Source organism: Balearica regulorum, chromosome 1 (assembly GCF_011004875.1).
Source record: "Balearica regulorum gibbericeps isolate bBalReg1 chromosome 1, bBalReg1.pri, whole genome shotgun sequence".
In the NCBI taxonomy this organism is placed as follows: domain Eukaryota; kingdom Metazoa; phylum Chordata; class Aves; order Gruiformes; family Gruidae; genus Balearica; species Balearica regulorum.
In genome coordinates, this window is record NC_046184.1 from 76,548,756 (window position 1) to 76,576,166 (window position 27,411).

At 38.3% G+C, this 27,411-nt stretch overlaps 1 protein-coding gene across 5 annotated transcripts in view; it reads right to left on the reverse strand.

Moving 5' to 3' along the window:
* Window positions 1-27,411, reverse strand: part of SCUBE1 (signal peptide, CUB domain and EGF like domain containing 1) — a 213,439-nt gene that overhangs the window by 93,597 nt on the left and 92,431 nt on the right. For all 5 annotated transcript variants that reach the window (XM_075759970.1, XM_075759944.1, XM_075759962.1 and 2 more), the window contains exons 5-6: window positions 9,333-9,458; window positions 851-967 (exon numbers count right to left, since the gene is read on the reverse strand). In XM_075759970.1, coding sequence (XP_075616085.1) covers window positions 851-967; window positions 9,333-9,458 — 243 coding nt within the window. The remainder of the gene's footprint in view (window positions 1-850; window positions 968-9,332; window positions 9,459-27,411) is intronic.

Consider the following 27,411-nt stretch of genomic DNA (forward strand, 5'->3'; position numbering starts at 1 on the left):
CTTGCAATATTGATAAAGGAGAGAAAAGATGATAAATGTGTGTCCATTCTTTTTTAACCTCAGGAAATTACTAGGAATTTGTAAGAATTTGAAATTAAACAAACCAAAAAAGTCAACATGACCACAATGCTAATGGAAACCATTATGCATTTTAGGTTCTGATCTGAGAGTAAGAATTTCCAAATTTTAACTTGCAGTATGCAAAAATATCCTTTTTATTAAAAACAAAAAAAAGCAGAGTGGAAAGAAATGGTGTTAAGCAAATAATATATTTTATAATCATAAATGTTTGCATAGCATCTCCCCAGATGCTCCATCTCTTGAACAGTTTTTTCCTACTGATAATCTGAGTGAAAGCTTATTCACTACAAGTGTTCTAAGTTTTAGAATCATAAAACATACAACAGGGAAGAAAGCACATCATGATGATTAATTTTCCCTAATAACAGCTTTGAAAAGAGGATTGTTTTCCTCACCTTGCTTACGCAAGGAGGTCTTGACTCATGAAAGTGAACAGAAGAGCTGAACTTTCATTCATAATTATGAATGTTCTACACCTTTTTACTTCAAAAATTACTGGAGTTATGAAAAGAAATAAAAGTTGCAAAGGAGTAACAAAGGGATACTTCATTAACAAACATTTTGACAAAACATGCACAAATGCTTCTCTCTGTATAGCATGACCTTAGCTACTGCAGCCAGGAACTGCTGTTATACACTTCTCTCAGCAATGGTGCTAGACGCCTGGGAGATACAAACACACACGCGCACACGCACACACACACACATATGTGCACATATATATTCTATGAGGAATACGAAATAAAATGCGCTGCAGAGAAGTACTTACCAATGCAGGTTCGGCCATCTGAATGTAGGGCATACTTCTGATGACAACCACACACAGGACCAGTATCTGTGTCATCACAGGTGTGTTGGCAGCCTCCATTCCCATAGTTACAGGTTACTAGTTAAGCCCCAAATGAATGTGTATATATGTATATATAAATAAAATGACAATGAAACCAATTAGTCTTGAGCGCCTTTCAGAATACAGAAGAGCAGTAACAAATCAAGACATAAGGCAACATCACATTTGTATTTGCAGTTATTTGCATTTCTTGTTCTTTCTGACCCCCTTATCTTAGCCACGCTCCTGTCTCCTGCCCTACTCGCAATCCATACAGTGAAGAAAAAAAAGAGAAAGAAAAAAAGAAGTATGTGCTACTTTTTCCCAGTCTATTTGTATTCATAATTTTAGTATGAGTGGTTAGCCAATTCTGTCTCTTCCTAAAAGCTACATGCTTCATATCCGTGATGTATATGGCATGAAGAAATGAGCAGTCTACTAATACAGACGTGGACTTTCAACATTTCTCTTTTCCTTCCCCTTCATTTTCTAAGTGGAGGAAGCAGAGACCAAACAACAACAATAGAACCACGTAAGTCTTGAAATCTACTTTTTCAAGTACTAGTCCTCCTAGAGTAGAAGAATGTTTAAAAATAAAATAGGAAACTTTTTTTTTTCTTTTCTTCTCGGAAACAAAAATATACACAGTTGTTATGGCCCTGCAGTGCACTGGCCTCAACTAGGAAGGAAACATTGGAGATGTCACTTTCATTTCCAAGCACACAAAATGGCTTTTAGCAATCAAAATGTCCTTAGGTGAAAAAACACTAAACATATATCAAAGCAAACATTTTTCATGACAGGTGGAGTTTTGACGTTCATGTGAATTAATAGATCAGATTCAATTTCCTTTGTCACATGATGGATTTAATTTCTGATTATTAAGACAAACCAGTTTTTAAATATTAAGCTGGCTAGTGCCATTAACAATGCCTCTCATTTGCCCCTGTTCCATTTAATCCTTTGTAGTCGCATAGCTTAATGCTGAATGACACAATTCTGATCTAACTGAATACTGAATTCAATTTACTGTCTCCATGTACAGGTAATTTGGACTAGGTTCTTTATTGGTGTATATATACACTGGCAGATACAGGGGAAATCCAGTATACTGTTATTCACTTCTATCATACTCATCATTTCAGAGGACTTCAGTATTTTGAAATGTTACAGTAATTTAAATACTGACTACAGTAATATAAATAGTGACTCCTAGTCATCAGAAGGAACTTCCTCACATTGGTCTTAGCAGAATTTTCCTTCTAGATGAGAAAGTTTATGAAAGAGCCAGGGTAGCAAATTGCAATATGCAGTAAAACTAAGACAATGGTTTACAGGATTTTAAAATCAAGTATCTAAATCTAAACTGAGGTTCTATCTAATCCAATAGGGCTAAGCTCCTATAATTTGCCACTGATCTCGGTGACTCTGCTTTAATGCTAGCTTCTGAAAATGGAGTAGATTGGAACTTTCAGACACAATAACTAGAACTGAACTATCCCACCTCTGGTGTGAGTGTCCCAGTGCTGAATAGTCCTGCCACTCTCAGTAATCACTTCAGTATTTTGCTTAAAATTGAACAATTCTACAAAAAGCAACTGAGGGAGACCCACCACAGCATATCCAACAGAATTCCCATTAAAACCTCCTGCCAGCACGGGAACTGCAAGTTTATGTCTTCAGTCCCTGAAGTCTGGCAAAGCTCGCAACAGGAACTGTCCATCTCCCAGGTGGGTACAGACCAGAGGCCACTACGGGTGCAAGCATCCTTGGCCCTTCACGCTGTACACTTTGAATCACATCCCTGTGTTGTTCAGAGATAGCGAGGGAATAGACCCACAGCCTAGTGGTAAGACCAATCCCTGAGAAGAGGGCCTGCCTGGATTCCCAACTCTTCTCCCAGGAATATTGCTGTTTTATCCGATTGGAAAGAATGGCAATGAGAAAGATGGAGAGCAGCCTGATCCACATTCCCTTACTGGAACTTGACAATTTGGGCATGAGGCTGGAAAATGGGAATTGTGGGTTCAGTCTCACCAGACAGAGGAGGGAATTGACCTCACATACCCCGAGTCATAAGAATCCTAAACTGTCAAGGAATTACATTAAAGAAGCCCCCCAAGCAACAACAACCCTCAGGCATTCTTTCTCCTTCTCCAGTTTTATAACTTACCTATTAATTTCTTTCTGTGAAAAAATACACGAAGCAAACCATTCTGCTTTGCATCAAATGGAAACAACATTTCCTTCAATATACAGTAACATTTTAGCTTTTATTTTTGATGCAAAACAAATTAAATTTTTACATCAATTCTCCATTCTTAAACCTCCCACCTTTTTGATGCAGTCATGCTGAAAAATCATTTCCTTGCTCGACACTGTGCATGTCCTTATTCACCTCTCTTCTTTTTGCCCATTCTTTGATTTGCAGTGTTTTGGGGTTAATTTGTTTCTTGTGGCTCGCCCTCTCTGCCACATTACATGTGCAACAGTAACGTCTTGGTTCATCTGGAGGCAGATGAAATACCAGTTTGCAGCCTAGCTGAGAACTAGAGGAACAGACAGAGGTTGTTTGAATCTGCTGGCTGCAGCCTGACTGCAAATATGAGCTCTCTTCTGACCGGCTGCATCTGGGATGTGATCGAGCAGGGCAGTAAGTGGTATAGAAGGCAGCTGCTTGCAATATCCACAGTATTGGGTGCACACTGGCAGAGCTAATCCAGGATGTGGTGATTTCCATCTACCTATCCTCCCCTCCTTCCTCACCCTCTTGGACTACGTGGAGGTTCGTTCCATGTTTCTGTCCCTGTGGGACTGCAGTGCCATCACAAATTAACTTGAAGGTGTTGCTTATGCCAGATTTTTAAATACCTTTCTAGCCAACAGTATTTTTATTGAGCATTTTAAAATGCAATCAGCAACAAAGCGTATCTTTTAAACAACGTGACTGCCGTGGTTATTTTTGGCATTGCTTGCTGAAAGCCTCCACTGGCAGAGATGAATATATCTTAACATGGTTGCTCTGATCCATGCAGTATGAGGGACATTTCCTTACTATATTTATCTATGAAAAATTGCACTAGACTAATGGGGTTTATAGCAAATCCTGCAGAATCACACACTTCTTTTATAGTTTAAAGATACTGGTTCCTGTTCTACCCAGTCAATGAACACAGATGTAGGTCAGTTCCTTTTCCTGTCTCTTAGAAATATGAGTAAATCACGTTTTTGAAGGATTTGAATTGCTGCCTAGACCACTATTTCTTTCTTTCTTTATTTTTAAGCAACTTGAGCTAAAATTCTGGAGCTTGACAGCTCTGCAGGCGAAATTGGTACACAATCCAGTTGTAAAATATGTCATTTCAATTTCCTTCCAGCCCTAATTCTGTGGCAGTGACAGAGTGAGAAGTTTCTCTTGCTTAGGGGAAGAATAACAAAATTATTGAAAAGCAAAGGGACATCCAGATCTACTCCATTTTTTATCAGAAAGCATTAAAGCAAAATTAATGAGAAATCTCAAAGTGTTTTTTTAAAAATTATTTCTGATAAATTTGGACTCTACAGCTATGCAAAAGACTGTGTGCTTACTCAGAGTCTTTGACACTAAATAGGCAAATAGAAAGAGGCAAAATAGTAAATTCTGACAGACACAGATCACCTTCGAATATTATAAATATTACAATAAAAGAGATGGGAAATAATAAGTTTTGGGGGTTTTGTTTTGTTTTTTACCAAAGGAGAATATATACGTGTCTGTTCAAACTCAGATATACTCATCCCCACACAGCAGATTTAAAACCAGAGTAACACCATTGCTTTTGACACTGCTTCAGCATTCGTGTATGTCTTTTAGTGCAATCAAAATTCTGGGATCTTTCCCTTAGTGGGAGAAATGTCCTGTGCAACTGGCTAAATCCAGCCTCTCATAGAGAAGACTTTGCTCATGTTGGCTACAAACATGACTAGAAACAGCACACAAGCCCTACCAAGATGCACGCCATCTATGTGAGGTGTCTAATGCTGGCAGCCAAGTTACCAGTCTGTTCTCCCAACACTGTTTCTACTGTGAAAGAAGAGCTATGGGGCATCCTGAGACAAAGTCCCAACACTGATGCTTCAAATAGCCTTCAAACAAGATTAATTCTTTTCACTGTCTATAATGCTCAGGCTCATGAACTGGCCAGCCACCTTTCAGGGCCTGCAGGCTGACAGCGTGGCATAATCTCCCTGAGTCACCACCCCTGGAGGTACTTAAAAGACGTGTAGATGTGGTGCTTAGGGACATGGTTTAGTGGTGGACATGGCAATGCTAGGTTAATGGTTGGACTTGATGATTTTAAAGGTCTTTTCCAACCAAAACAATTCTACGATTCTCCGAACTGCCCATCTGCCTAAGCTGTAAGCAGCAGCATCTAGTCAGGTTGGCTTAGCATTCCCGGGACCCAGCTTTGCATGTGGGCCAGTACTTGCATCCATAGAAATACATGGACTAGTCTTGAAATGACATTTTGATGATGAAAGACAAGAAACAACTGTCTAGAAGAGGAATGACATCTTAAAGAACGAAAGGGATTTTAATGTACTTGTTCCACTAAATAATGATATTGATGTTCCATGCTAAAATCCCCAGAAGATAAAAAATACCAGAATTCAGCCTCACTCTGCAGGTTAAATCCTGCTTTCAGTGCTTCTCTGAACTTTCATATAATCCTTTTTCGGGTCTCTTCCATCTGACGTGCAAGGAGTATTTCCAAACATATGGCCAAATATTAAATCTAGCATTTAGTACCGACTAAACCCAAAAAATCCCCTAAGATCTCTTGGTTTTGTAGCATGGCTTTCTGTGACAGTTCGAACCAGCACATTGTAATTCCAGATACATTAAAAATTGCACTGTTTTTTAACTAAATTGGCCGTTAAATATATAATTTATATAAACATCTCTTTCTAAGTGATAAAGCTGTGCATGCAACATTGCTTGCATGACTTATTCTAGTATGCCTTTACATTTTTAACATTCTGGTGATCTTTGTACTGACAGCAAAGAGCTGCATGAGAACACCATCAGCAGGAGCTGAAAAGCTGCCACTTGGCATAGGTGGGATGGCATTTTATTACAAACATACTAGACAGAATTTTTAGAATTATTTAGCACTAGCCCTCCTGCTCACTTAAATCATTATTATCAGAGGGGGCAGACAGAAATTTCTGTAGTCAAGGTTATCCAGCATTTTTCATTAAGAGATTCAGCTTTCACTTGTGTGTAACTCTGCCAGAATTATTTCTTTTAGGTTGCAACTTGCGAGTATGTGTATCTGCTTTAGGTTTCTTCTTACTTTTTCAAGTTCCAGCTAAACAGATCCAGCTAATAATGAGATCAACAAAAAATGTCTTAATTTGTTCATGTTTGGGGAAAAAAACCCTTCAGTTTATCAAAAGTTTCTAATGCAATCATGCTCAGCAGCAGGATCTTAAAATCTATCATGGATACAAATATGGAAAGAGGAGTTCATTTCCCATATTTTTCGACTGTAATCTGGAACTGAATTCACTATTCCTAAGTGTCTTCTTTCTGCTGCCAGCAAGTATCTACAAAAATCACTAACAAAGTGTATTCTTCTTCTAACAGCTTGTGTACACAGAAGATGGTAGTTTACTGCTGCTTTGGATCTAAAGGGTGCAGCTCTTCTGAGGAATTACGTATGGATCTGTATGACTCTGCTTGGTGTATTTCTAAATGACCTCCTGAGGTCCCTTCCAGCCTCAATGCTTCTGTTTTTGCCTAGCATGGTGGGCAATTTTTTTTTTTTTTTTTTGTAACTGAAAAATTGCATGTTTAAAATTTACACTAAGAAACCATTAAGGTTGCAATATTAAGTACTCAAAAAATACATAATACCAGACTTCTGGTACAGAGACTTATTGTATCATGACAACCATCCTCAATGAGAAATGCAGAAAACACTCTTGTCTTATTCAGCACACAGTGGAGCTGGGACAATCAGGTCTGTGGAAACAGCTGGAGAATCTTGTCTCATTTGCTGCAGAATGAGTAATAAGTCAGAAAGGGACTGTCAAGAATGGATGGTCTTGTTCAGACAGTGAATAGAGCCCTAAAAATCTCTAATCTGCCCCTGCCATGGAATTCCTACTTCAGGCTTGGCAAGTCACTTGAATCACATCTGTTGCAAGTTACTAATATTATATTCCTTTCTCCATGGCATTTGCAACTACAGCTGGAGCCATCGGGAACTTGGCTTTGATCATACTGAAGTGCTACAAATGCTGAGCTGGGTTCTGGGTGTTTCTTGTTAATCACCTATCACTACTAAATGACTTCGACACCAACATCTTTATACTCATTTCCCATTTGTAAGATAGGCAAACCAGTACTTTCTAACTTGACAAGAATGTCCTGAATATACATTACCAATGCCTACACAGCACTTTGATATTACAGTAATGAGTATCATGGGAAAATCCATGAGGAAATTAAAAATTTTATATTCACAATAGGGTTTAAATAGGAAAGGCATGACACTGAATTATGGAGAGGAAGCTATTGAACAAAAGCTTTTTTAATAAGCACTGACCATCATGTATGCTGACTGAAGCAAGACACCAATAGTGACTGCCTTATTAGCATGTGATGATATGATTGAGTGATATGTAATCATATAATCAGGATGTAATGACAATCTTGTAATGCATGCATAAAAAGCAGGGAGCCTCCCTCCAATTTTTTTTTATGCTTTCTAATTTATGTTAACATCTTTTTTTCCTTCGAGGAACACATGTCTCATTACTAGTGGACTTGGGCCAATACATCTGAAAACCTCTCCCGGTATTCTGATTCTATTGCAAACTGGCTGATAAAAATTCACGTAGTGAGGTACAGGTTCTCTGCCACTTGTTCACATAAAAAACCAGAGAAGCAAGCTCTGACAAACCCTGAAAGGCACAGTTTCCTGGAGGGATCATGATAAATCAGAATAATTAAGAGGGATACAGGGATATACTAGGGGTATATCAGACCCTACCAGTCCCTGGTATACAGGGCTGCAGACCCAGCCCAGGCTGACAAGGGGCAAGTGTCTTTTTTCCAGCTTTTCAACATAGCTGTACTCAGTACTTAAAATGCTGCAGCTCAAGATTTAAGCCAATTCCACTGAAATGGTTAGCTGTGACAAAGTTTTTTTTAAAAGTCAAGATTTGGTTTCAGAACTAGAACTTTAGAAACAGCCTGCTGTAATCTCACAATTATTGTCCCAGGCTGTCTGGCTACAGCTTTATATGTCTTTGTGTTAAGAAGGGCTAGAAGTACAGTTATTTTAAATAAAACTCTGGAACATATTTGCAGAATGTGCTGTGGGTGTAGGCGTCCGTGTACTCTGCAGCAACTCTGTGGCCTTGAAAAATTAAGATTCCCTACTTAGAGGTCTGTCAGCAAAAGTTTGTTTTACTTCCAACTACAATTTGAACACCACAGGGCACAGAGTAAATTCAAGTTTTTCTACTAAACCTTGAGGTATCTAGAAATATCGTTCTAGAAAAGGCTCTAATCCTCCTGTCACCATCTCACTATGAAAAAGGATAATGTAATTCCTAAGGAATGCACAAATTTGTAGAAACAAATAATAAACAACATAAATAAACATCCTCTCCCACTTCATCAACGTAGCTGATGCTGCACTGCAATTAACAGCATGTAACGTTCACTTCTAATAAACACTGAGAATGAAAATTACCGTAAAGGAAATTTTTCTCTGTGCTTTTGCCTTTGGCCCTGTGTAGCCTCTTAATACTGAGGAGCAATCAGGCTATACAATATCCTGAGGCATTTCTTGAGGTGATTCTTTTGACTTTGTACTTGGAAACTAATATAATCTAAGCATGTTTACACAGTGAAGATCTCAGGAAGAAAAAAACTGAAGTGGAAGAAAGACTATCACAAAAATACTGGCCCTATGCAAAACACAAAATATGTTTCATGCTGTTTTATTGCACTTTTTTTGTCTCTCACAAAGCTACCAAGTAGGAAAGCAAGCTACTGGAGTCAGATCTAACACGCACTGAAGCCATCAGAAAGAGTCCCATGCAAAACATTGCAAGCCAGAATCTTCTATGCTTTATTGGTTTTGCTTTACAAGGAAAGCCTGGACTAAACTGATCCCTCACCTTTCTGTATTCATAGCAAGGTATAAAAGTTGGTACCATTTCACTAAAAGAGTGACCGCCAACATTCTGTTATTCAATCCCTCTTATCCATCCCCAAGTACACCTTCTCCAGCAAAAACCATGTTACTAAAATTATAAATCACCTTTGGCCAAAACAAAGTTGATTTCTTGGCTTCTGGAAAATAACAACATGAAGAAAATAAGACATTTGGGGGTATTTGAAATTTAATCTTCATCTACCTACATTTGCAGTCCTTCTGGTTTTTGGCAAGTTCAAAGCCAGGCCTACATTCACAGGCAACCCCACCTTTGGGCGTCTCCCGGCAGATGTGTGCACACCCATGATCTTTGTTCATACAGTTCATACCCTCTGTAAAAAAAAAAAAAAAAAAAAGAGAGAGAAACAGAAAATATTAGTATCAAAATAAAATTACAAAATAATTATACACATCCAGTGCTCCAGTAATTGTAATTGTAATTTTTATTCTGCATCTGCACTGTGTTCCATGGAGCAAAGGAATGCAGCTGAAAAGAGGTATACAATCAACAAAGCAGTGTAATAAAGGACAAACCTTCTTTGGGGCAAATACAGTAAGTACTACTGTGGAATATAGGGTGTCTCTGCTGCATGTAGAAACTCAGGACTTGACATTTCCCTATTCCATATCCATACTCTAATCCTTTTTAAAATATCATGGATTTAAAGGATACTCTGGGAAGTTGTCTGTCCCACAGGTGATATCAGATTTTAATAACTGAGCTTACTGTTATTTTTTCCTTGTATAAATTTAATGGTTGTTACTGTCTGGTGCCTTTTTATTTGCCTGTTAATGTGCTTTATATTTTCTAACACACAAAATCTACCAAAGATTATATCTGAGCATTTTTGCTTGGATCTGTTTCTTCGCTATTTGTTATACATCTCAATTATGTGTCATCCACCATAAGCGCAGCCCATCTCCAACAAACCTACTACCGCTTTTCTCTTTGATTGTATTAAACAAAACATACCAGCTGTTCAACAAACGTCCAAGTGCCATGGCTGGATTCCTGTTAATGTTTATGCCAAGGAGCAGTATCGACCAGCTTTCTTTTAATCATCACAGGGCCAGTTTCAGCTCTCTAAACCACGTAAGTGATTTAGATACTGAATGCGCCTTATGCTCTTAGAGGCTTTCATTACTGGGTGAATTCAAATCCCACATATTCACAGAAATCTTGAACTCAGTCCTTATGGGTCAGCATCTAGCATTCCTTGTGTGAAGGAAGGCTAGCTAGATTTGCATTACAAAGCCTTCCCAGACTTCCCCTTGGATATCTGACCTGGAAAGGAGACACAAATTCTCTCAGAGTACACTGACAGAGAATTCACAGCGTAACTCAGCTTACCACCTTGAAAACAGCATGTATTGCCCGAAACACTGGTGCCTGCAGCACCAGTGCAGACTCAGCAGCTCATCTGTCACTTTGTAACATGGCTACGCTCACCTATTCTAGGCTAATTTCTCAAAACAGCTCCAGTGTAAAATGCTCGACTTAAACCTACAGTGACAACGTACTGTAAATGAATGGGTTTTTTCAAGGCTGTTGCAAAGTTTTTGCTTCCAAAGGTGAAAACGATCACCGCCCTCCCTTTCTGTTCTGACAGAAGCTACGTGAACGTACCTGCCACCTCTGGCATCTACCGACGCACGCTGCCTTTAGGCTGGGGCTGGCCTCACACTAGCAAATACTTGAAACCAAGTCTCAAGGCTTTATGATGAATTTGAGCAAAAGTTTCTCTGCATACAAAATAGTTTTTAATTGAACACAAATTAGCGTATAAGACAGCCACTAAGAAACTTGGTGTACAAAATGCTGAGGAAGAAATGCTGCAGAAAGTCAGTCACAGATTCCCTCAGGCTGACAGAAGCTAACACCTTCTGAATTTATTTGCGCTGCTCGACTTTACCTCAGAAAGGTTCATCTGAGCAGAGCAAGGAAAAACATACATCACCAGCCTGAGTGGGTATTTTTGTTCGTATCTGCTACAAAAAATATCAGGATCTTAAATCTCACCACCCGTGAAAACCAACATTATAAACAACACATGTATTTCTCTCTTCTAAATCCCCCTTTTTGATGAGTCATAAAACTTGCCAAAGTGCAAAATAAGTTATTCACTGTGAACTGCAGCCTGGACAACAGATGCTATTGGAAGATATAATACATGCCATATACTGTTCTATACCATCCTATACATCGCAGTGAGGTATGACAGTTTTGTTTGGCTGAACAGCTGTAAGAAACCTGGGAACGGCCTTATCGAAGGTTTTGGGGCATTTTATAATCTCTTTCTCTCCACTTCTCCCAACAAAGGATTTCAGACACAATGTGTTTGACAAACTGCATTCCTGCGTACTACGCTATGTTCAGAAAAGGATCTGGGAAAGATAACACATGCCTGATTGAGTCACACTGCTGAGGCAATGAGAAGAGAGGAATTAGATAGATGAAAGAAGATATTAAATGGCCCAGAAGTGTAATGAAGCAAGTGATTCTCAGTGTTTACTTACAGATAATGAATATCTGCCATTGTTAAAATCACTTGGGAAGACAGAAACTGTGTGCTGCTAAAAATATCAGGAGAAATCGAAGAACAGAATTATTACATTTTGAAACAAAAGTGAAAGACAAAGCAGAATTTTATGCTGGTATTTGTGTTAAGGCCACAATACTGCAGTTACTGCATTAATCATTTCAGATATCGTATTTGTCAGGTAGTTGAAGCTGTAGAAAAACTATTTCAATTCCATGTTTAACTGGAGGAGAACACCATAGAAATCTAAGCCTGAAAATCATTAGTTGAGAAAATGTAATTTTTTCTGGTGAAATGAAAGACTATTATTTTTCAGTCAAGAGCAGGAACTCATCCACAACAAAACTTCTCATCTGTGTTTTAGTATTTTTCAAAATCCCTAAGAATTAAATTACAAAAAATTCCTAAACAAAATTTTATTTAGGCCTGAAAAAAATATTTAAATAAAACCACAGCAAATAATTATTTTGGCTTGTTTAAAAATGTAAGCTAAAGCAAATTTGTGCTAATTTGCAAATAGTTTTAATCATTCCATATTTTAATTTTTCAGCAAATGCAGTATTTGTCCAGATGTCTTCTGTATCAATCTACATACACAAGTTATTTATGAATCATTGTTGATGCGTAAGATTTACTTTTTTTGCAAGCTGACTCTTCAGACAATACTGAACCTTTTATGATATAGCATATAAATCACACTAAAAATACAAAAACATGCTAAATACCTTCCTAATACTAGTTCAGTTGCTATACAAATGCATATAAATGGGAGACAAAAATACTCCTAAAATGACTTTGTTGAGTATTCTCTTTAGCAGGATGTGGTCCAAACTCTAAAATGAACTAGAACTGCATAAAACACCTCAAGCATATTTTCCTATACTGGAACTGGATGGAGTGCACTGCTGTTAGTAAAGTAACTGGTCTGCTGCCTGCACACCACTCTGCTATCACGGAAGTAGTAAAATGTCTGAGTTACCATCTCCCCTCACTATCACCTCCTGAGAAACAAAGTTTTGCCTTCTTTTAGTTAACATTTAGCAGCCACCTAACATGCACATCCTTTTTCTATAAGAAGCAGAGAGTGTGAATAACAGCATGGGAAAAATTCCCCTGATGTTAAAGGAGGATGTTTCTTAAGCATCTCAGTGCCTGCCTTGGTGTTCAGCCTCCCTCGGTCCCAGGACAAAGGGCGACCCAAAGGGGAGGTAGGCAGAGTAGGAAACACCTATGGAATTATTCTAGGCCTTTCCCAAGGCAGTACAGAATTATGCAGATTTACTTCAGGCAATGGATCTTCCACCCAAGCCTTAACCAGAAAGTGTTTGCAGAACTACCTCATTTACTACACAGCCTGGTGGCCCCCCTCCCTCTCCTGTCGTGTGCGTAACCGCATCACTCTGGTTTGGAACACAAGTTGCTGTTCCCGGCTGCTTCTCTTGATTTTTGCAGTGATCTCTGTGTCCCAGCTTCTAGAACTGATGTGACCATGGGTCAAGTGAAAACCCGTAGCTCCCAAATCAAGGGAAAGACTACATGTTGATAAAAGAGAAGTCTGTACACCAAAAAAATCCTTACTTTATCGTCATGACACTAAAATGTCCAACATTGAAAAGTTCTAGATTTTTCATATTAACTGTTAATAAAAGCAGCATCTTAATTCCATATGGTGCTACTTAAGGTAGTCTCTAAAGCCTAGCACAAAAATGGGTGCATGTTCTCTTTGGCAGTGATGATAGACAGTAAAATAAACTTTTCAAACACAGACACATTCTCAGCAAATTCACCTTACAAAAAGACAGCAAAACAGAATCCAGTGGAAAATATATTATAAACAGGAAGAGAAATGCCACTTAAGAAAGGAAAACACTAATCTAATTAAACTAAATCCTCTCTCAGCATTTTAGATATGACTTGAGAAACTCTCTCCTGTTGCATTCCTGGATTTTTTCTGTCTCTCAGTCACAAAAGGTTGTTCATGGGAGAGTGGCAGACATTGTTACATGACCCACAATCCACATTCATTTTTGTTCCTGGCCTAGGAGAGATTTGAGTGTGAGTCTACTACATTAATCCAGTCTGCCATCTAGTTATTCCAAATCTCTTAAGAGTGCTGTTCTGCAAAATGTTCAGTCTGATACAATGACCTCTCCATTGTATTAGGCTCTAAAAATGTTTTCAGCTCAATGGCTCTGAAAGTGCTTAAATCAGGCTGACTGTGACAACGAATGTACTGATCAGCCTTTATTTTTCATTAATACTGCCTGCCCTCATCTTAATTAAGACTTCTAGCAATTATTTTACTCTGTGGTTCATCATATACGCTTACATTATCCTCTATGTTGTCATAATTTCACTTAATCTGTATTTGCATTGCTGCTATTTTTATAACTTCCAAATAAACATGCTGACTCCAAAGACAATCCGAAAAACACTACTTTAAATAACACCAAAGATATAATACAGTAATAACTTTTACAATATTGTCAGAGTATATGTGGTTGAATGCCGTATGCAAATACAAGAAATCTTGAACTTAACCCATATATACACGCTGACATGCACAGTAGCATGTACATCACTTATAGTCAATCCTCAAAAGTACATAATTGGATTCTCTTTTTTGTTGATAATTTTAGCACCAGATACACAGTGAAATCTTTTCTTACAGTCGAACCCTTATTTAACAAAAAAAAAAAATCTTATAAGAAATAATAATATAGTTGTAAACATGATTTACAGAATTCATACATCACACATAATTTGTATGATTCAGTTCCAGAAACTTCCAGTAACTTCCAGTAATAGTTAAAAGACATTAAATATAAGTTATATGCGAGTCACTGAATTGTTGGACTCAGATAAGCCACAGTGTTTAATTATTTATGAACTGTTTTACACACTTTTATGAACATACCCTGTATGTAAAGTAAAGCATAAATCTTTATAACACAAACAACAAGCAATTGTTGTGGCTCGTTTCTCTTCATCAATCTTAGCTATAGAGGATAATTACTTCTGCTTGGGTAGAGGATCCATGTGGTGCTACAAAACTGCTACTAGGGATATTCAGTATTTTCAGGACTTTTTTCTTTTAGAGAACTGCTAATGCAAGGAATGGTAGAGTTTGACCGTATTAGGATCAGTTGATACTGTTCAACTGTATCAGTATGTATTACATATCATAGCAAAATATAATAATACCAAATATATTATAATTACAATAACCATGAAGTAAGAAACAGAATGTAGCATGAAATATAATGTCTTTAGAACACCTGATTGCCACTTATGGACATTCTCTCAATGCCTGGTGCTAGAAAGAGGGGAATGTATCTTCAGCAGCAGAGAGAGGAAAGAATACAAGAGGAAACAAGCATTCTCATTTTAGTTGTTTACTAAACTATTAACATAGTGGGTTTTTTTGTTTGTTTGTTTTCTTTTTAAAAATTCATGTGAGAGACTACAGTGCTACAATAAAACACACTGGTCAATGACAGAGTAATTTAGAAGACTGACAGAGACAACTCCTCTCCCAGAGTTTTTGTTTTACTGTACTAGGAATGGAAGCCAAACAAAACACACTAAGTTTCTGATGGAGACAGGAACATGATGCTAGTGAAAGTGCAAGATGATTGTTTCAAGCCAAATGTTACATTATATATTTAAATTTTGGTCATATAAATTAAGTTAGATGGTTGACTATCCAAAAAAAAGCATATTGTTAACTTTTCGGCTGGCTTGTAGAAAGCAGCTCGCTACTTACACCTGTGAGTGTCCCTGCTTTGGCCTTCTAACTCCAGCATCTTGTCTGCTTCACAAGAGTGATGAAAATCAGCATTTGGCTAAACCACTCAATTATAGTCAACAAATACATATGGTCAGATCTTACCTCCATTGAAGCTGGAAGATTGTTTTCCATCAGCCTGGATCTGACCTTTATGCTGCACAGTTGCATCAGATCTTCTGGACATTTCTGGCTCACTAACAGGGGCCTGATTCTGGGATGTGAAGAATGTCTGGGTGAGCTCGGCTCCCCAGTGAGAGCCAAAGATGCTCTCATCTCAAAACGGAATATGTCCATACATGAGCATAATAAAACCCTACCAAGACTTGTTGTCTTCAGCAAGAAAATGGAGGATAAAACTAATTGACAGAGGCAGCTACCCTTCCTCAGCCAATCACGACGTCATGGGTACAAAGCATCCATCTAGGAATAGACCACTAGAGCTAAGTGAGAAACCTTGCATTGGGTACACTGGACGTGTAATAATCCATGTCATGGTCTAATGTTTTTCACATTGTTAACTTAACGAACACAAGACTTTCCTTCTGTCTTCATTCCTGAAATAAGTTGCTTGGTTCTGCCCAAAGCTTTAGGAAAATACAGTTGTTTCAGTGACTACAACTCACCCCAACAGAGGTTGAAAAGAAAAGAAAACAAATAAAGCAGGCAAACTGACCCAAGGAAACTGAATTCTACACTATTAAGTAGGTTGGCTGGAGAAATCCTGGACATCATGCAAGAAAACAGCTGCTGGCATATTACAAAATAAACAAATTCAAGTTTGTTTAGCAATTACATGTGTTTTCAGTTTGGATATAAAACGTGCTTAGGGACAGCATCTTCAGCAGGCAGGCTTGCAGTCTGATCTCTGACTAGATGTTCCTGCTCTGAGTGGCAGCCAGAAAACCGCCTGTGTCATCCAGCCCTGAAGAGGGGTTTTGTCTTAAGATTTAGAAATAGGCATGTGTCAGAAATATAACTTCATTCTGTCAGCAGTAAAAGCAAAGATTTGCAATTTTGCAAAGGTACTGTAATTTCAGAAAAGAGGATAGAAAGATTAAGTGAATGATGGGAGTGAATGGACCAAGTTTAATTTAGCAGAAAAACCACGCAGGTAGGGAAAGGAAATAGATTTAAAAATTTCCAGAAAATGTCAGCAATTCCTGTGGGACAAGAATAGAGAGCAAGAAAGATTGGCTGAAAACCAGCCCAGGTTGGTCGTGACCAACTTATGATTGCGCAATGGCTTTTTGGTGGATGACATGAAAGAAGTTTGGCAACCTCAGTCTGTTTCCCACATTGCAGAGCTACCAACAGAAGCTGGTGCTCACTGAAACCCCTTCCAATAGTCTCTGTTACCTTCTAACACATCGGTATGGTTTATCTCAAAGAAAATTCAGCAAGACAGGCCAGGGAACGTGTGTGGCTGCTGCTCTGGCAGAATCAAGGCTGTCAGTCTCTGCCAGTATCTACTTGGCACCTGCCATTACCACTGGTTTCACAAAAAGGGAAATAAATGGCAGGGGAAGAGAAAGACAGGGACAAGAAAGGAAAGCAAAACAAAACACAGTCAACGCTACTACAAACTGTTTTTACTTTTGCTTCATCTTTAAATCGCAATTCGTTAAACAGTAAAGCAAAGCAAAAGAAAAGGTGGGTTTCCAATGAGTCACTGCCACACAAAGTCCACTGGCAGATGGAGGTGACCTGAGGGCAGACAAGGCCATGCAGGAGGCAGAGGTGAGAAACGAGCTTTCTCCATTTGAGTCTTCACCACTGCTGTCATATTTCTTGGTGCCTTGGTGGGAGCCAATAAACCTTGAGTAGTTCTGATGTCCTGGCCCCCAGAGATGTGGTGCTACAGCAGACCTAGCAAATGACATCATCATCAAGGCATGCTCAAATACCCACTGATGGGTAGAAGCTCAGTAACAACAAAAAAGTCCCAAGTTGTCGCAAAAATGAGTAACTCCCAGGTTATTTTTGAAAATACTAGGCCTTTGGGCCTCATAGCATACTAGAGATATGAAAACGTGGTGCGCTCGTTTCTAAAAAGGTTCTCTCTAGGCATAAAAAGTGCCTATTTATAATATGGGAAAATTGTAGAGCATTAGACCAGACAATGGCAAGAAAATGATTTTTCCCTCCCTGGTCACATGAAAACTCAGTATTCAAACAAACACTCTCCACCTCTACCAAGTGAAACTTCTCATAAAGATGTTGCAAAGTTTTTAGTCCTCCAATAAAAAGACTTCAAATAATCTCAGAAGGGAGACATTTTCCACAAATATAAATAAATAATTTCATTGAAAATATGGCTTTTCATTAGTGTTTCATGAGAAGGTTTTGATCTGGGTCTAACCAAAGATTAAATCATTATAGGATCATTTGTGTAAAGATAAGGCAAGATGATGGGATTAAAAAAAAGAATAATAAAATCTTGGTTTTTTTTCCTTCTTCTGAAATCTGCACAGCTGACATGACACAGCCTTGGTTTCCAGAAAGAAACATATCTAATTTTTCTAGGGCACTTTTTCAAACACATAGAGTATTTTCAATAAAAAAACAGTAAATATTTCAAGAACGCTTTGCTTTGCAGAACTCCTGCACATCCCAAATTCTTCCCAGGAAAATTTCATAACTTCTTGCAACATCATGTAATTAAACATAAACTGAATATGTGCTTGATCAGCTCCTTTGGAAGCAAGAAGAGATAGTTAGCAGGTTACTTCCCAACTGTTACTTAAGATAGCTGTGTAGTAAGTAAACGTTGCAAAGCAGTAAGATGAAACTTATTGGGTTCCTATTAAGCTTAACTAAGACGCCTCATTCCTCAGGGAACCAACCGATGATGAAGGGCCCTGGATGTGTGTGAGGGTTTACTTTCAAACTCCAAGTGGAAGAATGACCTCAGCAATGCCTACTCCGCAATGGGAATATTCTCATAGCTCTCAAATTCTTTTTCAGGGAAGTAACAGTCTCCTGTGGCCTTGACTTACAGCACTACCTTTCTAAGGCATAATATAGCCCAAATCAGACAATGTTGTCTGAAGAAATCCGATACTAATTTGGCTACTCTAGTAAGATTATTTTATTACCATGAACACAACACAAAAAGACACTTCTAAGTGTTGATGGCTGGAAACAATTTCACACATGCAACAGATTTTTTTTCCTATTTTCTTTTTTTACATAAACAGAAAATACATTGTAGGACTAAGTAGCAAAATGATTCATGATATTATATTTTAAATAACTGTACATATTATATACTATTATAGATATATGTATCATTATAGATATAGTAATTTTGATATATGTATATAATGAATATTCATAATTATATATAATGCCATATGTGCTAATGCATATATAACCTATTTAAACCCAAAAATATGTTGTGCAAGAAATGAAGGCTGTCCACTGCTCTACAGGTAAATATGGAGCACAAATCAAATTATTTTCTTACATCAGGCTTATCATTTTTGTAGGGCTAAACATGACCAAGATTCAAAGCTCATTCTGTTATTTTGTTCCTTACAAAATAAAACACTGACCATGACGTCAAGGAACTCATAGACCTGTCCCTGTGCAGAAAGGACCACTTAGCACAAAGGTGTTCATGTTCCTCAAGGGCATAACGCAATAGAGTTTCTAGCCTCCTGTTCAGTTTTTTGGGGGTTGCTTCAGCTCTAGAAAGCTGAATGTGAAGCAATATCCATATGTAGCTATGCTATAGTCCCCAGAGCTTCACATTTCCATCAATATTTTGACAGTAGAAAAATCCAATGGTCTAAGTTATTGTCCAACAACCAAACAGCTGACTTCCACCAGCTGTGGCTACTTTCAGAAATATCATATACAGCCTGGAACCAAAATTTGAACGGTGTATTTGGAGCCATTGAGTCAACTATCGTTTCTCTCAAAAATGAGACTGTGGACATACTTAAGTAGCATATTGCACACAAGTTCTTTTTAGGTGCAAAACTTCCTTGTGTTCAAACCTCAAGGTTTGTACAGCCCACTTCCATGCACCATTGGTGTGCAGGAAACAGTTTGTCCCTTGGGGAAGTCAAAGTGGAAGGTGTACACTAGGGTGCAAGAAACAGCACCACAGAATGCAGAATGGATTTCAAACTTGTTCCCAATTTCAACACATTCCCTTCTTTTTTTTGTTAATTTTTTAATTTCTTCTTAATTTTTTTTTTAATAAAAACACATACATATTTCACTGATGAGTATCAGAAATAGAGTAATCCAACTCAGAACTGCAGCGGAGTCAAGAATGAATAAAATGATACTATGCCTTGGAAAATGCCATCGCTCCTAAAATGTTATTCTAGCAAGTCTGTCAGTACCTGAGGACAATGGAAGACTGAATACGAAAGGCAAAATATATGTTTGCAAACTGCCTCGTGAATTTGATTTCCTATCAAAATGTTTTAAGATGTGTGTAGTGGCTGGGGTAAAACCTGTGTTATCTGGAGTATTGTCATAACTAAATAACTAATAAGCTCAGAGTGTTTGGCTCCTCCATTCTCCTCTGTCTCTTGATTGATTATTTAGTGGGTCTGGTGCTAGACCTCATAAATTTCAAAATTCTTTCAAGTTTTTTTTGTCTTTCTGATCAAAGAAATGTTTATGTATCCTTCCCATACTGTGTCTCTTTAAACCACTGGCTTTTTCAAAGTGGTTTTTTTTTTAACACCATAATGTGATGTACACAGAGAGGTAAATGATGTCAGAATCCTTTCTGCCCCAAACCAGTCTGTAAATCTTCAGAAAAGCAAAGTTCATGGGTGCATTTAAAAGGGGCACAATCTGTTTGTGCTTAAAAGAAAGTCCCCCTTTTTTTGTGTGTGCAGAATAACAATGCCAGAATGTGTTATTCCAAAGAACTGTTGCCATGGTGATGCCATCAATAACATCATTTTCTGCATCCTTGTCCTTTAAACACATAAGGAACGCAACAAGCATTGGTAAATGTGAAAAAAGAACAATTACCTTTTCTCTCTCAACAGCAGAGGAAGCCTTTTTTTCACCTCATCAATAGAAAATTATGTAGAAAGGAATAATAAAGACTGTTACAAGAAGCACCAAGAAGCCTATTAGTGACAAAGGCTTTTTTTTTTTCTTTCCATGAATAATTACAGCTCTTCAAGAAGAAATCAGCCCAGTCTAAGGACCCTTTGCAAGCTTTAGATGGTAAAACAAACATTTGACTATACAAGGATTTCCCTTTCATGTACCTTTCCAAGGAAAAACAACTAAAATCCAGAGTGAAATGGGAGAGAGAAAACCCAGAGAAACATCTGCTGCAATTAAATTTAAAGAACCCTGCACATTCACCTAAAAGACTCATATCAAAAGCAACCAGATTAGTGACAGAATCAATATAAATTTCAAGCCAGCAGGTTAAAGTTGTCTGTGGTGGGAAAGTTTGGCTTTTTAAGTAGTATAATAACAGGAAGCTATTCTGATTCTATACGAACGGGGGAAAACAGGATTTCAACACTAGATGTGTTAGCAAAGAGTTGTACAACACTGTTAAGTTTTAAACCTCAAAGGCCAAAGCAAAATGGTAGATATGCTTACTACACCAAGTCAGTTCATAAATAATGGAACCTTTACCAAAGCAAGATTTGACTGCAGGCACTTTTAAGAGTCATGCGACATAGAATTAGAGAGCCCTTCCGAAACATTACACTTTTGTCCTGACTCTGATGGGCGACGTGCAAATGGGAGCTCTGAACGTGCTGGCTGGTGTGTTCTACACAAAGTGAAGGTCAATGTGTTGTGCAATGGCTTGTTTACATCTTTTGGGCTTTTCCCTACATACCTATACTATGGTCAGAGGCTGAAGATGATGATGGGAAAATCGGTTTCCTTCTCCTTGCCTCTCAGTAGCAAAAGGAACATAAGTAAAAGAAAAGTGTGCAGGAAACGAAGAAAGGAGTGAGAAATTTTAAAGGTAGTTGGAGCATGTGATTTGGAGATGAGAACAGGAGTTGGTAAGCTCAGACACGTATGACCTACAGAGTTGGACCAAAGGGCTGTTAGGGTTAACGACAGCAAAGATACATAGCAGAAAACTTCAACCAGGTTTAAAGCAGTAAAATGAATTTATTAAGATGATGCAATTCCAAACTCTTTAGCTGAATGAGAATGGTCTATGAGTAAAAGATAACAACCATATGGCTGCATTTACAATAGGAAGTCTGAGCTAGTTAGGAAAGGGAATTCAAGATGCGTGAATTCTTTTCCCGAACACATTATTGTCTTGCGCTGTCCTTTGATTTCTCACTGCTTCTGTCTCTCCACCTCTAAAGTGAGGGATAATGCTTGCTCATTTTGGATAGCTCCTTCAGCTCTCCACTTGTTACTGTGGAAATCCTAAGGGAATTGCGAGCCAGTAAAGATATGGAGATGGCGGGAACCAATTCTTTTCCTTTCTGTTTTAGAGCCTCTGCAAAGTTTCAAAGTACTCCACTATTCAATTCCGTTTAAATGCTAACACTGACTGGGTTCTGCTGCATGGAGAAAAAGCTTCCACGTTCTGTCTAGATTTCAACACATTTAAGAATTGTTTAGAAAGCTCTGTTGAAAGGCTTTAATAGGGCAGCTAACGGGCTAACTCAGCTTATCGGAGGGGCTATTCACCAAATCCCCCAGACAACAAAAATTAGTGAAATCTTTTTCTCAGTATCCAAACATTACACTTTATCTCTGAAGTCAAAGGAATAAAAGACAAATTCTTGGAAGGAAATGCTATGATTCCCTTCCCTTCTGGTTTGCCTGAGACTTGGAAAGAAAATGTCTACTTTTGTAATTTCCTAGCTGGACTCAAGAGGCTGAAAGCTGAACGGCAATTCCCAGTTTACCGGTCCCTCAGATCAACGCTCTGGCATGGCTGTCAACAAAACAAACCAATGGTTTTGATGAATTGGTGAGTCTCTTGAACTCCTCTGAGAAACTTTAAAGGCCATTGGAAGTTTATATGCTTAATTTATGGAGTAAGTATTAAAAGTGTACGTGTGTTTTGTTAAGCAACAGTTTCTTAACTCTGTTGGACTCTGTGACTGGAAGGACACTCAGTAATTTCAATTGCTTATAGGTTACCTCAGAACGCAAGCAATACATAAGAATCACTTCAATGTGAACACATTCTTGCACAGATCTGTGAGAAAATCTTCTTTAATTTTTATTCTGAAGAGAGAAAAAAGCTTCTGAGATGAGACATTTTTAAAGAATATGCCACTGCTTGCAATATTATTCTCTTTCATCAGTAATTAAAAAAAATAATTAAATTCCTTACGATAATAAGGCATAGGCTAAATCATTCTCTTTTTCCATCCCCTGAATCCTCAGATGGAATTTCCTCCACTTGATCATGCAAAAATGGAAAAGCAGAAGGAATGATGTCAAAATTTAAACTTCCCTATGCTAACATATTCTGAATACTAATGGTGCTTCTCAAAAGAGAATGATCTTTCCATTTTAGGGATGCCTGCAGAATGGAAACCTGACGATGAACCCAGAAGCGTGCCTTTGTGGCTATTTACAATTAATAAAACTTTCACTGTGGCAAAAGGCAGACTACCACAAAAAAGCAAACTACATCACGCCATATCCCAATTAAAACTTCACGGCCTCTGCAAGAATGCATCCACCTCTACATTCCCACCATTTCTACTTGAATGGGTGCATTTCCCCTACACTTAATTCACAAAAGTATTTTTAAAATGTTCTCAGAGATAGCACGGAAAAGTTTTAGCGACATATTTCTGGCCAGAACCTGCACAACAAAAGCTAGCAAGTATGTCTTGCAGCTGCGCTTTTATCACCACGTAGGTAACAGGGTAGAATTTTTGTGACATATCTTTGCTCAGGAACTTGCCAGATCCTTGGCTGAGAGAAAAAAGAAAGCTGTGAGTGCGTGGGCGTTGCTCAGATGGAGAAAGCAGATGAGAGATGGGTCCTGGAGAAGAAGCAAAATAAGGAGATGAAGGAGGCTAGACAGGAATGAAGGGTCAGTCAGCCATTGCCACTGAGTCAGAGGATTTGGACAGAGGCCAGCGAGTAGAGGACATGAGTAATAATGCTGGCACACAGCATATAAGCAATCAGGAGAGAAGGTCTCGGGTCACAGTCCCATGCTGGAGAATGAAAGGGAAGTCTCGTAAAGGGAAGGAAAGCAAAGCTGTTTTTGATGAAGTCCTGGAAGTGATCTAGTGTGGATATGGAATAGAGAAGGCAGTGTGCTGAATAGACTGGTAAGTTAAATTCCTCGGACCTAGAATAACAGGGAAAAAAACCATATAGAAAGAGTGGGATAATGGAGAAATGAATGGAAAGGATGGCAGACAGATGGAGTCAATGAATACAGCCTTCAGGCTTACCAGAAAAAGGTGTGCCACTGTTTTATTCCATGTTCCTCAATGACATTATATGACAATTGCTTGCATGCCACTGAAGTTCTTGGCTTGAGAATATGTACTTTTTCAGCATCTCTAATAGAGTTTTGTGGGAAGGCTTGATTTAATCTACTACAATCTTTCTCACCACAGCTCTGTATAACTAGGCTGCTTGTGGGGTGACATCAGACCAAAGAAACACTATGAGCATTCCTCTCTGCCATTGGCATAAGGACCATCATTATCAATACCCAGCAAAGCGTAACAGTGGAAACTCTATACGTTCGGAAGCAAAGTACTGGGCAAACAATCCGTGATACAAATAGGAGTTCCAGTCTCCAGGTGCTATACTGGATGAGCTTAGCATTCTTGAGTGATTAGAAGTAAAGTTCTTTGTGTGCTTAACAATATGTTTCTTATTTTACACCCCCCCCACCCCACCCCCCCAAAAAAAAAGAAGCTATAATTAGCTGTGTTATTACCATAATTTAGAATAATTTGTGGACCTGGAAAGTTGCCACATGGTGTGGGTTGTATGCCACTTTAGAAGATGTTGTATGTTGGTTTTGGGTATCACTGATGCACTTTTTTCTACACTCATTGACAAAATAAAGGAGATAAAGAACATGCATTTAGTCCTGACTTCAAATTTAAAAATCTAGTTTGATGGTAATCCACATCCTTAAAAATTACAGGGTACCATAATCTGAATTAAACCCAAGATATGCACAACAAACTCCAGCTACCTCACTTGGCCAGCCAAGGAAGAGAACACAATGCTACTTTAGGATGTGCGTGTTTACCGGATTGGAAGCGCTACCCTCCCTTTATGTGTAGAACTTGTTCTGCCAAAAGGAATGAAGAAGATAGGCCAAGTGGTGGGTGCCAGAAAGCAAAACTGGGACAGCACCCTAAGCCCCTCAGAGACGCTACAGGAAGCCTTTCTCCTTTCCCTATGCCTGCAATTCTTCTGTGGAGCTGCTTTTATGACCTCGTCTTCACAACTCAGACACACAAATTTATAGGTCTGGCACATCTGCTAACCAGGATTTGTACTACCCAGTCTAACAACAGTGAGCTTCCCAGCATTAGGAAGCCATTTTACATTATTTATAACATTGCTGCTCCACACTGATGCCACTGAGTTTCCATTTTCAACTTTATGGCATGAGCAAAAGGACAGAGATTTTCATCCCATCTACTGTTGTGAAACCCTATTGGCAGCCACTCTACTTTTTTTCTCCATGATGGTAATTGCCAGATTTCATAAATACTGAGAGGGTTGCTATGTTACTTTTGACCCTGACTCTTGTCTTCCAGGTCTTTCTCTCTTGCATGCAAGTTTTATTAATGTCAATGGCTTAAGAAATAATAAGGAATCAGACTAATGTTAGGTAAAACCACATAATCTTATAAATAAATAGTACTTTGTAAGAGGCTTTGCACCAATGTGTTTTTCTAAGATGACATTTGCACTTACAGTCCTACAAAATAGGGTTTTTTAATGAAACGTTGAGTAATCAGAGATTGATAATTTAGACGAGTCATTGCTCTTTACATGGAATTTATGATGTTGCAAGAACTTTCAGATCCAAAAGCTATAGTACAATGCAATAATGACTGGCAATGTTTTTACTCAGCACAGAACCACCATCTTATTTCCTTACTAAAGGAGTAGCTAGGAAGGGGTCTCCATTTGAACAGAAAACTGTCATTGACCCAGTTGCACTAGGGATCCCAAGCCGCTCATGTCAGAACAAAAATGAAACTGTTTGGAAAATGATTTTGTGGTCATTGATCACAAGCCACCCTAGAAGAAATGCCTGAGGAAAGTGTATGAAAGGACTTCTAAATGCAATTGCCTGTTTGGACAGAAAATGATACAGGTTCCTCCTTCTAAGATAATGCAAACTAAACATGCTGTCTACTTGCTGAATGATTACTGCAGCTATTGCTTCCATGTGAATGAAACAATGGATTAATTTATTGTCATGCTGTATAAATCACCATTGTTGCTGTCACCGAAAATTATGTGACAGGGATTGTGATAACCTAGCATGGCTTATTCAGCACAAATCCTGAAAGCTTATTTTTTAATGATGGCCTCTGCATAGGTACCTTTTCAAGAGCCACAAGTTGTGGGCAGATCTGTTATCAACTGAAAGTATTATATTTAGTTTAATATTGACAACTTCTTTGGTTCTGTAACAACTTTTCAGAGTTTAAAACTGAAGAAGTTACGGTTGAAGGCCTCAAGTGCTAAACTTCATTTTTTAGGAGTAAGGATAAATTACTGTGCATTCCTGTGCTATGCAGTGACATGAGGAATCAGTGTTATAGGAACAATGTCAAACAGAAAATCCAAAATAGGAAACATACCTAATTTAGCTGGAGTTTTCTAGCATTATTGAGATTGCTTCTTGATAACTATGCCTGTTTTCAATATCTTCAAAACCTTTCCAAAGATAATAAAGAAGTTTGAAGAAAATTAAACAGCATTGTTCTCATAGTAAGGCCGGTTAAGTCAGCGATTTTAAATGCTACTTCTCACAGCAAAAATACTGCTTCCCAGAAATCTCTAAACCAACTGCATCTTACATGAACAAACAGTAAACCCACATTTAAACTGCTTAGATTCCAGTAGTCCTCTGAAGAAACTAAGGGATGTGAAAGTGGGAAGTCTGTATTTTTACAATCCATCTCAAATAGTTTCTGTCTAAAGTAGGAATCCAGTCTCTGTATTCTCCCTGTATGGTTAAGGAGAGAAATGAACTCCCCTAGAAGTCAGAATCTCTCTTGGACATGTGACAATAAATGCACAGAGACAATGTGACTATCCCTCAACTACTTCAACCTCTTAAAGAATTTGCTGGTGAACTGCAACTTTTCCAACATAGTGTGAGATGAATGTTTTTTGAAAGATGATTAAATACATTCACTATGCTGGATAACAGCCAGCTATCATGTCAGTTTTATGTCTCACACACAAAAACTGCTTCAGCATCACAGACAACTTTGGTTCTGACTCCACAGATAGATGAGAAAGAAAATAGAAACAGTATAGCCATTTTGAATAAAATAAAGCAACCCACTTCTATAGGCTGTCATGAGCAAGAAGGAAGGCGGTCTGTCTCCTGGTTAGACTCATATGGTCTGTGGCAAAAGGCGTGAATGACCTGATCAAGTCTTCATAGAATAGTTTGGGTTGGAAGGGACCTTTAAAGGTCATCTAGTCCAACCCCCCCTGCAACGAGCAGGGACATCTTCAACTAGATCAGGTTGTTCAGAGTCCCATCCAGCCTGACTTTGAATGTTTCCAGGGATGGGGCATCTACCACCAACCTGAGCAACCTGTTCCAGTGTTTCACCACCCTCATTGTAAAAAATTTCTTCCTCGTATCTAGTCTGAATCTACACCCTTTTAGTTTAAAACCCCTAGCCCTTGTCCTATTGCTACAGGCCCTACTAAAAAGTCTGTCCCCATCTTTCTTATAGTACTTTAAGTACTGAAAGGCCACAATAAGGTCTCTCTGGAGCCTTCTCT